This window comes from Miniopterus natalensis, chromosome 7 (assembly GCF_054644295.1).
Source record: "Miniopterus natalensis isolate mMinNat1 chromosome 7, mMinNat1.hap1, whole genome shotgun sequence".
Taxonomy (NCBI): domain Eukaryota; kingdom Metazoa; phylum Chordata; class Mammalia; order Chiroptera; family Miniopteridae; genus Miniopterus; species Miniopterus natalensis.
This window is the reverse complement of record NC_142087.1, coordinates 29,047,527-29,060,355: the sequence shown is the minus strand read 5'-3', so window position 1 is coordinate 29,060,355 and position 12,829 is coordinate 29,047,527. Positions and strand designations below refer to the sequence as shown.

Sequence of the window (12,829 nt, the reverse complement as noted above, 5' to 3'; positions counted from 1 at the left end):
ACTGGGATATCTGGTCACAATATGCACAGATGCTACACATTGCAAGGTCAAGTCAGATACCTTTCTAAGGGTAGAAATGAGCTACAGGAAGGCATGATTAACTGTGTTGAAATGTTTATCAACTATTTACATACATAGAACAGGGAAGGTATCATTCTTTACAGCAGTGACTGCTCAGTAGGGGAACTGTGGGGGACAAATTTTCTTTGTATACTTTTCTATAGTTTCCAAATTGCTGCCATAACACACAAAAAATTTTTAATCAGAAAAATTATGTAGGGAGGTCTGTTCTTAAGTAAGGGGGTGCTTGAGCCATGTCTGACCACCTATGATTAACTAGAGGGTCGCTGCTTCCAAGAAGTGCTCGATGTGGGTTCTTTCCCGGTTGTGTGTATGTTTCAGAAGCAAAGGGAGCGGAGAGGATTGGGCACGTTCCAGGATTGGGCTCCAAGCTCAGTCCTGAAGCTCCCTGCTGAGCCTCTGAACTCGTATCAGGTTTATGGCAAAAAGATCTGAAGGAGTGATTTTTATAAGGGACCGTGAGACGTGGGACATGCGGATATGGACTGGGGGACAGTGTCTGAGCTGTTGATGAGACACTTGTGGCTGCAGCGTTCACTCTGCAGCATTCACTCCTGGCCTTGTGTGCAGGGGGCCTGGACACTGGCTTCTCCAGGTGAGCTTGCCAGAGGTGGTGGGCACCTCAACGGTCTTTGAGACCACTGCAGGATGGCAGGGCATGCTGATGTGCCAATCCATGGCAAGTTCTTAAAGATGCCCACAAACTATGGGCACAGACTTTGAGGACAGCTGGCCGTCCTCGGACAGGTAGGCGAGGGCAGAGTGTGAGAGGGAGGAGCTCCCCGAACATTCCCGAACAAGCACGCCCTTCTCCTTCCCAAACGCCACACACCTCAAGCCTCAGTTACTCTCAGTGGCCGTGGAATATTCGGTAAAGACAGTCACAGGCGTCCTAGGTGCACACGCTTTATTTTGGTCATACAGAATGTGAACCACGGCAAGGCTGGCAGAGGGTCAAGGAGAGCCCCTAGGCAACGGCCCCCCTTATGGAGAAGAGAACCTGCCACAGAACAAGAGGCTGTTGGTCCTGTGGTGCCTGATGAAGAAAAGGAAGGGGTGGTCTGCGCAGAACCTGGGCTCCATCCTGCTGCAGCGGGAATTCCTGACCACGGCCGTGGCCGCGGCCGCCTCCGTGCCCTCCTCCGTGACCTCCACGAAGCACTTGTGCGCCACCTTGGACACGGGCACGTTCTTCTTCGTTGACATTCCGGAAAAGTCTGCCTTGGCCTCCTCAAAAGCATCGATCATTCCTAAACCTCGAAGGAAGGACTCCAACTCATAGCTCTCCTCCAGCTTCAGCCGAGGGAGGAAAACTTGAACTTTAATCTCAGTCATGTTTTCTGGGTCCGTCCAGGCTCTGAGCTTCTCGTAGGTAAGCGCTTCCTCCACCTGGAACAACGGAGAGTCAAATCCTAAAATCCAGGTGACGGCAGCCCGGTGCGATCCCTCTTTACCCCTCACCCCGTGACACGCAACAAGGCGGTGAGCTGCGGTCCAGGACAATCTACAGAGATGGTCCCTCTCGTAAACACATCAAGATTTTCCCTCAAATTCTCATCTTTTCTCTGTTTTATGGGAACAAGAGTAAAACAGCTGGAAAACACCTGAGACAAGGAGAGGGTATTTTTTTTTAAACCACCTATAACAAATTCATCTCAAATGTTTTCTAGTTTAGAAAATTCTCATGGCCACTTGATTATATTCATGCGATGCACATTACGAGAGTTGGAGAAATTGCTGACAAAAGGGAGACAGAGCAAGGCTCGGAGCTCTGATCTGTGCAAGGAGGAAATCGGGGACATCTGAACGGCAAGGGGGACGTGCTTCTGGAGAAGGGAGATCGGCGATGGGCTGTTCAAAAGGACCGATGTTCCGGGATCCTTGCTTGCCCACCGCCTGCCCCATGCTCACACCCTGTGCACTGTGTGCAGGAGTGGCTTGTACCTCCGGTGGGAGTCGATTGTTAAATCCTTGGTAACCTAAACCTAGCCAAGTGGGAGTATTTACACCATGAAATCAGCCAACATCATAAATGAGGGCTTCTTCCACCCCCAGGGAGCCAGACAACCAGCACGCTGTGGGTCCTGCACCTCCCACCTTACAAATTTGCCTTCCTCCTGAACCCCGTTCCTCTTCTCTCACGGGAAGAGGGCTCTCCCCTGTCTAAGGTGCGTTCCTCAGCTGTACTTTAGGCTCTTGCTACTCAACGTGTGGTCCATGACCAACAGCACCTGTATCACCTGGAATCTTATTAGAAATGCAAAAACCTCAGGCCCTAAAACCCCCTGAATCAAAATCTGCGTTGTAACAAGATGCCCAGGAGATTCCTATGCACACGACTGGTTGAGAGCCACTGCCCAGCTCCAACCTACCCTCTTCCAGGACCTTCATTCAGCATTACTGGGCCCCAACTAGCCCCTCTTCAGAATAAAGAATGCCCTTAAATTCTTGGAACTCTCTCTTAGCTTCATCCACATTTGCCCTTGCCCACAATTCCATTCCTAGCTATAGACTCGATTGAAACGCATACACCCCTCCACCAAAGACAAGCAACGGTGTTCATCCAGCACTCTTTGTACTAACCCCAAACGGGAAACTCCTCGAATGCTACCTGATGGATGGACTTAAAGAAAGGCGCCAAGGCTGGATCCGCAGACACTCAGACTCACTGCCGAGGGCTCACTTACCACGGAGAGATCAGTGCCATCCTCGGGCAGCAGGATGAACATGCTCAGCTCCTGCCCCTCGTAGGGCAGCTCCAGGATCTGGCTGTGCACCTCCTCCACACAGCCCATTTTAAATTTATCTTGCTTAAACATCATCTGCACTGTCTTTTTTTCCTAATGAAAACATAAAATTAAAATCAGATCACTGAAAAATGAGCACAGTTCATTAAAATTATGTCTAATTCACAGAACCCCTAGGTGCATATAAGAGAGATATTACTTCTGTGTGTTTATGCTGATAAACATATGACAAAATCCTCATTATTACATATTAGTATTGAGTACAACATGCCCATGCCCCAGCAGAACAAATGCAACCAGGCAAGAGAATGAAGGGTGGAGTGTAGACAGACAGAAAACCCTCCCATTATTTTCAGAGGAAGTTGTGTTTCTGATCTTTTGAAAAAATGCATAAGGAAGCACGCCCAGTGACCTTATAATTAAAAATTATTTTCCTAAGTTGAGAGGAGAATTCACCAATATTCAGGCCTTTGGGCTGAAGGGTCAGGTTAGGGAAGATGGACAGGCCGGAGGGAGTTAGGATTTATTTTGAAAAGTTGCTCAATTATAGAATTGGTTTTACAGCTTTGGTTTTCTTGGAGGGAGAACCTTAACAAGATGCGTAGGGCCCACCGTTCTTAAACTTGCATCAAATATATTCTAAACTTTCAAACTTTTATGCAACATGCTGTTATCAAGTTGGTGAAGGTCAAATTCCAGCTAATAGCTATTGATGCCCCCACGCCAGCCCGTCAGGCACTATCATACATGAAAGGGAGTGGAGACGAGTATTTTTAAAGTTAGGCTTATAAGTCTGGATATCTTCTGTCCAGCATGGTGGCTACAGTTAATAATACTGTACTGAATACTGAAAAGTTGCTAAGTGAGTAGATTTCAGGGGTTCTCATCACACACAAGAAGGTAACTATGTGGGGAGATATGTTAGTTAGTGTTACTGTAGTAATCATTTCTCTAAGTTTATCAAATCATCATCTTGTATACCTTGACTATATACGATTTTTATTTTATTTTATTTAAATATATCTTTATTGATTTCAGAGAGAAGAAGGGAGAGAGATAGAAGCATCAATGATAAGAGAGTCATTGATCGAGCCCGCAACCCGGGCATGTGCCCTGAGCGGGAATCAAACCCTGATCGCCTGGATCCTAGGTCGACGCTCAACCGCTGAGCCACTCCCGGCTGGGCCGATTTTTATTTTTAAAAGATGCGAAAAATAAAAAATAAATAATCAGCGTCAACACCTGTTAACACCTTCTTCCCTGTGCTCAGAACTGCAAAGCCATGGGTTCTGAGGCAATAAAAAGGCACAGCCGTCAGTGACACCAAGGAGATAGCTAAGTGACAGTGTAATACGCGCATCGTTCCAAGGCTTAGGAGAAATTTTCTTTCAATCACAATAATATGACCAGAGACAGAAGGTCAGTTGGATGGAAGAAAGGAAACTATCAATAGAAAAATATTGTTTTTCTCTTCCCTTCTCCAATAACAGATAGATGGGGGGCGTGAAATACACTCAGAAACAGATTAGCCACCGGGGGTGGGAAATAAACGGTGGAATTTTTCCCCTCACGGCCTTTCCCGGCGCGTGACCTGAAGACAGCAGCAGAGTGCCTGACACCTCCGTCCCCACCTGCTTGGCTTTGAAGGGCATCCCCCTGGTGTGCTTTGTGTCGAACTGCTCCTTCCACCTGCCTTTGAAGTAGATGGCGTTCACCAGAACCAGCCTGGTCAGTGGACCGACCGTGCCGACACCCAGGATCTCGGAAATCTTGCCTGTAAAGAAGAGAGAAGTCTGTTGCTATTTGGGGGGGGGGGAATAAACATTCTCTTACAAAAATCCCCCCAACACAGAAAGCCAGGCTGGAATCCTGTCTTTCGGCCACCTGACGAGTTGGGGCGACGATGCCTGGGGCTGGGCACCCACGCAGGGTGTAGTTTGTCCTTAAGCAACACTCCCGAAGCAGGAAGGTCAACCACCCGTTTGCCCTCAATTGACAGACGCAGAAATTCAGGTTCGGAGCATCTGCCTGACTTTTTTGCTAAGGTCACTAGGTGGCGAGACTGAGCTGAGAAAATAACCCAAGAGTCCTGATTTTAACTGGAAGCCTCTGGGCCTTGGCACCATCATCTCTCGGCTGTGCCGCTGCTGACATTTTCCACTGGGTAATTCTTTGTTGGGGGACTGTCTTGTGCACTGCAGGACGGTTACCCAGCAGCACTTCCCCCCGTGGTGACAACCCACAATGTCTCCGGCCATTGCCAAACGTCTCCTGGTGGTTGGTGCTGGTTGAAATCGTTCTACGCCAACCTTCACATCTCATCCAGGTGAGGAGAGCCTTCCAAGAATGGGAAATACAGGCCTGTCCGTGGGAGAAGGCAGGTCCCCCAAGTGGGGTCAATGAGGCAAAGGAATTAGGGGGATGCACTGAAGGGGCCCAACTTGAGCTGTCCGATGAAAGCGGGGACAAGGTGATCCCCAAGGCACCCCCAGCTGTAATATTCTGGGAAAAAACGTGGGTGGCCAGCCTGATGGAAGGAAAAGTGTGAACAGCTGTGGAGGGGACATGACAGGTGTAGGAAAGTGAGGTGTGGAGACGCTTTTGGCTTCGCAGGTGACTTAGGGCTGCTCCATCTACTGGGGAGCGAGAGACCACCACATGTGACGACAAAATCGTGAAGGGCTCTTCCCTTCCGAAGGGCATTATTTTATGGGCGTTTAGTATAACTGTGACCGCTGCTGCTGCCTGACACACACGGGGGTGCCATAAAGGTTGAACGGTGGAATGATGAGGGCTGGCGGGCTCGTGGAGAAACGAGCGGTTGAGCTCCCCACGTGTGGAAGTGTCTAAGTCACATTAGCTGTGCAGAGTGCTTGCAAGCCTGTCCTTCCCCGCACTCTCGGCGGAACTGGCGGAACTGTCTCTGCAGAGAGGGAACAGGGTCTGGGCAGGGGATGCTCCAGGCTTCACACCGGCTGCGGCTCCCGGATCTGGAGCAAACTGAGAAAAGGCCACGCTCCAAGAGCAAACGCCACAGCCTCCTGGCAAAGCAGAGGGCCAAGGGCGGAACCGGAGCTGGTCCCATTACAACGAGATACCGTCAAAACGGCCTCCCTCAGCTGCCACCCAAATCGGATGTCACTCTGCCCTCAGCGCAGGGCCAGGGCCCTCCCAGACAGGAGATAAACAGGGCCTCCAAGAGGATGTGGTTTTCCAGGGTTTTCCGATGGAGTCCAGAGGGGAAGGTGTCTGAGATCCTTACACCGGGTGTAAGTATTTCTTCTAAATCACCACTCTGGGATCTGATAAGCCCAATAAAAATCACAGAACGGCGTGGATGGCCTGAAATTGCAGCAGACGCGCACACACACACACAGGCCACAGGTGACAGGGTCCCAGGGGCAACACCGTGGAGGTCACACCCCAGGCCATCTTGCCTCCCTTTCCTTCGCGACTCCCAAGCCTACCGAAATGAAACCTCTCACCTTCAGTCTTTTTAGTCACCCAGTCGTTGATGTGTTTCCTGCATTCCTCGGTGTCCTTGGCAAAGGACAGCTCCTCCAGCTCCGCCTGGTAGAACTTCTGGCAGGACTCCTTAAAGGCCTGCGAGCAAGATTCCAAACAAGATACGGAGTCAGGCCCCACACAGCACAGCTTCCCACGGGGGGAACACATCTGGTTTTTCTGAATATGTTTCTACCCTAACAGCTTGCACGGGCCCTCCTGCCCTTTAAGACTCATTCATGCAATTCACAAAAACGCACAGCCCGCCCCCTCTGAGCCTGGCCCTGTGCTGGGTGCTGGACCCCAGGGTGGAGACATGACATGAGACTGGAGGTGGCTCCCAGTCTGTGAGAGAGATGACGTACATACAGATAATTACAAGATGCTTTGAGAACATACAGGGTGGCAGACACGCACCAAAGAGCCCACGGTGAATGCCCATCCAACACTTAAACTGCACGTTGACTTTCTGTTTGGTTTTCCGTGTCCCTCCCCCCACTAAGCATCCTAATTTTCTTTTACTCATGTTTGCATCACCAGCCCCAGCCCGTGTCTGCAACATTACTGTGGAATGACTGGGAGGCTCCATGGGAGAACTGGATTATCAAGAAATCTCACAGGGCCTCCAGGATTGGAATGTGACCAGCCCAGATGGGTATGTGTGTGTGGGGGGGGTGTGGGTGTGTGTGTGAGGGATTAGGGGGAAAAACAGGGACAGGGGATGAGCCTTGATACGTAAGGGGGGATCACATCAGGAAGGGCCTGTTCCCAGTACCTTAAACCCAAAGATAACTCACCTCACAGAAACTTGGTTTCAGATACAATGTGCCTGGCCACTGGTGCCTATCCTCCGCCCATCTCCTGTTCTCAAATAGTTTAGCTTCTACAGAAGAAAGAAGACGTAGAGAGAAGAGCCGAGCAACCGAGAAAGGTGGCAGGTAGCTAGCTCCGTGTCCCCAATATTCCCCAATTACAATATTCAAAATGAACATCGACTAACCAGGAGATTCCTGGAATCACTCACGCTTATCCTAGAAGACCTAGCCAGCTGAAAGATCCAGAATCATCTCCAATGATTTTTTTTTTTTTTAATACCCAGTGCAGGCGACCTCCACGGGGTAGAGCCCACCAGCAGGCAGGGCAGGATGCATTCAGGTCTCCTGGGAATGGCCAGCCAGTAAGACAGCCAGGCTCACCCTGACCATTTCATTCACATCGAGACAGCATCCCTCTGGACATTACGTAGCGTCATTTTTTGGACCTCGCCTACTGAATCGTGTGACAGGCTTTCTTTCACTGGCCTAGGGAACTCTGGGGTTATATCCTGCAATCAATAGGAACTACTCAAGCCCAGGGGGGAAGCAGGTCTGGGTGCCCGAGGATGGACATATTGAGATTAATATTCAGGTGAAATATACCAGAAATAATAAAAAAAGAACGTAATTCAGAAACCATCATACAATTTAAAATTATAATGACAGGCATAATTCTAAGCAAAATTTTAAGGCAATAGAGTTATACTTGATCTCTGTTCCTCTGTAATTTCTTTTATTTCCAATTTATTTTTAATCAGTATGTGAGTACTACTGCCCTGGCTGGTATGGCTCGGTTGGTTGGGGTGTCATCCCGTGCACCGAAAGGTCACGGGTTCGATTCCAGATCAGGGCACATACCCACGTTGCGGGTTATGGCTCATGCAGGAGGCAGCCAACCAATGTTTCATTCTCACATTGATGTTTCTCTCTCTCTCCCTCTCCTTTCCCCTCTCTCTAAAATCAATAAAAGCTTGTCCTCCAGTGAGGATTAAAAACTAATAATAAATAAGTAAATAAAATGTGTGAGTACTACTTACCGGAAGGAAATCACACGTCTTTTCCCCAAACAGTCGGTTGGCAGTTCTGAGCAAGTACTGAGTGTCGGATCTGTTGACATCCGAGAGAAGTGCCTGGAAACCTTGGTGGACATCGCCACCTTTGTCCAGACAAAGGGCCTGGTAAGAGAAAACACAGACTTTTAACACTGCCATTCTGCTCCTCCAAACAAATCTCCACACTGAAAATCACAGCAGGTCCTGTCTCGGAAGGAGTCTGCTTTCACCAACCAACACAGGGTTTCCCAACCTGGGGACAACTGACACTTTGGGTCAGTTACTCTGTACATTGCTGGGTATGTTGCAGCAGCATTTCTGGCCTCCAGCCACTAGATGTCAGCAGCACCTCTCAGTTATAACAACCAAAACTGCTTGCCATTGCCAAATGCCCCCAGGCAGGCAAAACCCCCTGGGTATAAACCACTGCTCTCCCAGATGCACCCAGGCCAGGAAGGCAGGATGTGAAAACTCAGGAGGGAGATAGAACACAACAAATAAATAGCTGGAATGGATCTAACTTGACGGAAAACTTCAAGAATGAGAAGAAATAAACATGAAAATGTCTCATCAGCAATTTTACAGTTCTCCAGCCCAGACTGTGATTTAAATGTCAGAGTAAGAATTCAGGTTGTTCCCGTGTCACCCAACAACCCGAGTCCAAAACCTCAGTCCTCCTAGGAGCTGGAAGAAACAACCATGGAGATTCAACTGTAGACATTGGATGCACTACCCTGACATGAGTGACAGAGTGACGGGCATGTGCAATTTTCTGGATTGCTATCACAAGACGGTCAAAGAAACTAAGACACAAAGAGGTTAAGGACTCCTTCCCTAAGGTACCATCCACTACTTCATGGGTAGCTGACGTCACACATAGCCCACGTCAGATCAGTCAGATCAGACATTGCGAGTTACTCCGGAAGACAGAAGTCCACATCTGTGTGTGTACTTCATCCACTTATACACAATCATATGCTAGAAATAAACTTGTTGGACAAAAAGTTCATTTACATAGCTACATTTCAATTTGAAATATGTTAGCAAAAGTAAAAATATAACAAAGCTTAAATCCTTTGCCTTTGTGTGGGACAAAATGATAATTTACCTTACTCCTCAAAGATACAATTTTGCTATAATATATTGATGCTTTTATCCACAGAAAATAAGGTAATGACTTGATTTCTTCCATAAACACTAAGAAGAGATTCCCTGTTTTATACAGTTTACCTGTTTTACCTACACCTGTGCTTTCTCCATCAGCACAGTGTCCCACCTCCTGCCTACCAGCCACACTGTCCTTCATGAGCTGGGGTAGATAGGAAAGGACAAGCTCTGTGGAAGCAGAGAAAGAAGCATGCCATTGATCTTCCCTTGTGACAGGCACACCTACCTGCGACATCTGGGCTGCAGTGTCTCCTTTGGCCCCCATGAAGACCATGGCCAGGGCAGAGGAGATGCTCAGGGGAGAGAAGAACACATTCCGTGAGTTGTCCTTTTCACCCAACATTTTTAGTAAGTTGATGGCAAAAGTGCCATTTGCTTCTCCGAGATCATCCATCAGGGAAGGTCTGAATCAAAAACACAACACAGAAGCATATCAGCCAAACCCTCTGACACTGACTGGGTGTGGTCAGCAGAACTACACCCCAAAGATATCCATGTCAAATTCCCCAACCTGTTACTACATTATCTTATGTGGCATTAGGGACCTTGCTGATGTGACTGAATTAGGGATCATGAGATGGGGAGAGTCTACTGGGTGATCCAGGTGGGCTCAATGTAATCACAAGGTCCTTATTAGATGAAGACAGGAGGGTCAAAGTCAGAGAAAAAGATGTGATGATGGATGCAAAGGTCAGAATGATGCAGGGCCATGAACCAAGGAATGCAAGCAGCCTCTGGGGGCTGCAAAAGGCAAGGAAACTGATTCTGTCCTAGATCCTCCAGGAAAAAAAAAAAGTAACTCTGAGGACCTATTTTGGACTTCTGAACTCCAGAACTGTCAGATAATAAATTTTTATTGTTTTCAGGCGCCATATTTGTCATAAGGCATTGCAGTATCAATAGATAACAAACACAATGGTTTATTCACAAAGTAAATCAGAGCTTTACTCTGATTCACAGAGCACAGAGCTTTACTCTGATTCACAAAGTAAATTCACAGAGCTCATGATTGGTCCCACCCTTAGCAACGGGACCTCTGCAGAGGCTCAGACACTCTCCCAGACCTGCTGACTCCCAATCTCATTTGTACATTGAAGCTGTGAGAGGACTGGAACTTTAAACAAAATGGGCCTTGCCCAGTGAATCTAAAAAGGAATTAATTCTAATATAAAACAAAATAACAGCTTTGGGCACTGGTGCCACAATTCAACTATGTCATAAAAACACGACAATGTGGAAAAGATCTGATTTCCAGCCAATAAAATGAATTGGCATTGAACTAGTGTTCTCTTTACAGGTAGACAAGGTCCTCAGGTCTTATAGTAAGAGTGGTCCAGTCGGCCACAAAAGCAAGCCTTCAGTTACCAACCCTGTGGCATCTTCTTCTTCCTGCCAACTCCCTGCTCCCTCCCCCTCCCCATATACACATCCCAAGGTGAATTTGTTCAAAGAGCACTTATGTAGACCTTTCCTCATATGGGTCTGCAGAAGGAGATGAACAATAAATGGCATCACTCCTGACGGGACGCTCCCTCCCTAGGGGACACACACAGACATAAATGTGTGGTTTGAAGTCAGCCATGGGCTCTGCAACAGGAGGATTTGCAAAGAGCTGAGGAAGACCACAGAACAGCAGAATGACTTCCTTTTAAAAGCCCCTGTGGCAAAGGTGAGCAGTGAGGTGGCTCTGCAAGGTTGGGGAGAAGTTTCTGTAAGGCGGTGAACGAGAGAGGTGAATTTTAAGGCTGTGGCTGTGGGATTGGCAGGTGCAAGGAATGTAGCAGGGGCCGTGCTTGTGTGTGGCCAGGGAGCAGGTCTGTGTGGAGTCCCCTGAGAGACAGGGCGTGGTGAGACAGGATGGGCCCCTTATGCCAGGTTCAGAAATCTGAACTTGAGCTATGGGCTGCAAAGCCATGCACGGTTTTTAAACAAATGTTTTACAGGAAATACATTGGAGATTTAGAGAAATACTGTGGCTCACCAAATAGCGTGGGAAAAGGCTAGGGACCAGCTGGTCCACCACTGCCCTAGATTAGTGACAGCTGAACACAGAGGAAGCTTGCCCACGAGAGTGGGCGATGGAACTGCCAGCTGGGGGACTGATCACACCGGGGCAGGGAGCAGCAGGAGTCAAGGATTACATTAGCTTCTTAAAAGACAACAGACCCCAAATGGAGTCACTTATGGGGAACCCCACATCACCAAACCAAAACTTGACTTCATTACAGCTTCAGCTCTCCCAGAAATGGGATGTGAAAGTCAATCAGGGGTCCCCTGATCAGCAGGAGTGAGGTCATCTGCCTGACAGATGCCTGCCGTCCCTAAAGGAAAGCAACTTTGCAATAACAGCCGCCTTCTTGCGGACTCTAAGTTCCTTGTCTTCTGCCCTTGTGCCTCTAAGTCTCATTTTGCTCAGCTGCTTGGAGCTCCTTTCCATCTGCTGGACTGGAGGCTGCCGGATTCAAAGTGACTTTCTGCTGAGGCAGACTCTTAAAGTTTGTGAGATGCCTCAGCTCGTCTTCTGATAGCCTGCCAGCCAATCATGCCCAGGAGGGGCCCCAACCACGGGAGGTTCATCTGAGGAGCCAGCCCGGAATGGAGAAGGTGTGCATTCCAGGCGAGGCTGTGGGACACGCCACACCAAGGGAGTGGGGCAGTGGGGACAATGACAGCCAGGACGTTTGCGAAAGTCAGCTGGTTGCTTAAGATGAGCAGGGGTCCTAGAGGGAGAGCTTGGGAGCCAGGGGCATCCCCGATTCCAGGGGAGTCTAGGCAAATGGGGTGGCATTACTCAGAAGGTTCGGTGGATGCAGGAGACCAGAAAGACACCTAGTTCTGGAGAAGGTCCAGCATTTGCAGGTAGTAAGGAAGGCCCGCCGCCACCCAGCACTCAGGGGTGTCCTGGCAGGGCTGGGAGGGCGAGTGGGGGCCTGGGAGGCTGGAGGAGGGGGCAGTGAACTGGGGCCTGAAGCCGCCTCCACCAGGAGGGCAGCTGGGCCGGAGCCCAGGGCTGGGCGTCTGGGAGTGAGGGCTCGGTCCCCTAAGCACTGTGGCTCCTGTGGAGGAGACAGGCGAGCACCCACCTTTTCTAGCTGAGGGCAGGCAGCCGACGAAGGGGCGCAGATGGGAGCGAGGATAGCAGGGCAGAGAGTGGGAGAAAAAGAGCAAAGGGGAGCAGGGAAGGGAGGGCGGGACGGGGGAGGGAGGGAGGGGGGGAGGGAGGCAGGGGAGAGCGGAGGAGAGACGCACAAACAAGCTGGACCGCAGAGGGACGGGCATCTGCGCGGAGGACGGGCATCCGCGCGGAGGTGGCACCGCCCCGCGCCCGGGGCCCGCCCCAGGCTGCGCGTGATTCCAGGCGGGGCGGCGACGGCCGCGCGCTCCTCCCACTCGCCTCCCGGCTTTCCGTCCCCCGCCGGGTCCCGGGCCTCTTCTCCCCGCCGGCCAACGGCCACGCGGCGGC

At 49.7% G+C, this 12,829-nt stretch overlaps 1 protein-coding gene across 1 annotated transcript; it reads right to left on the bottom strand.

The window, feature by feature from the left end:
• Positions 1 to 678: 678 nt before the first annotated feature.
• SERPINB8 (serpin family B member 8) lies at positions 679 to 12,543 on the bottom strand. The gene is made up of 7 exons (XM_087818597.1): positions 12,450 to 12,543; positions 9,593 to 9,770; positions 8,185 to 8,322; positions 6,314 to 6,431; positions 4,460 to 4,602; positions 2,769 to 2,921; positions 679 to 1,470 (listed from the first exon to the last, which is right to left on the bottom strand). Exons 2-7 carry the CDS (start codon positions 9,758 to 9,760, stop codon positions 1,066 to 1,068), a joined length of 1,125 nt encoding a protein of 374 aa, XP_087674723.1. The 5' UTR covers positions 9,761 to 9,770; positions 12,450 to 12,543; the 3' UTR covers positions 679 to 1,065.
• Between the last annotated feature and the right edge of the window lie 286 nt (positions 12,544 to 12,829).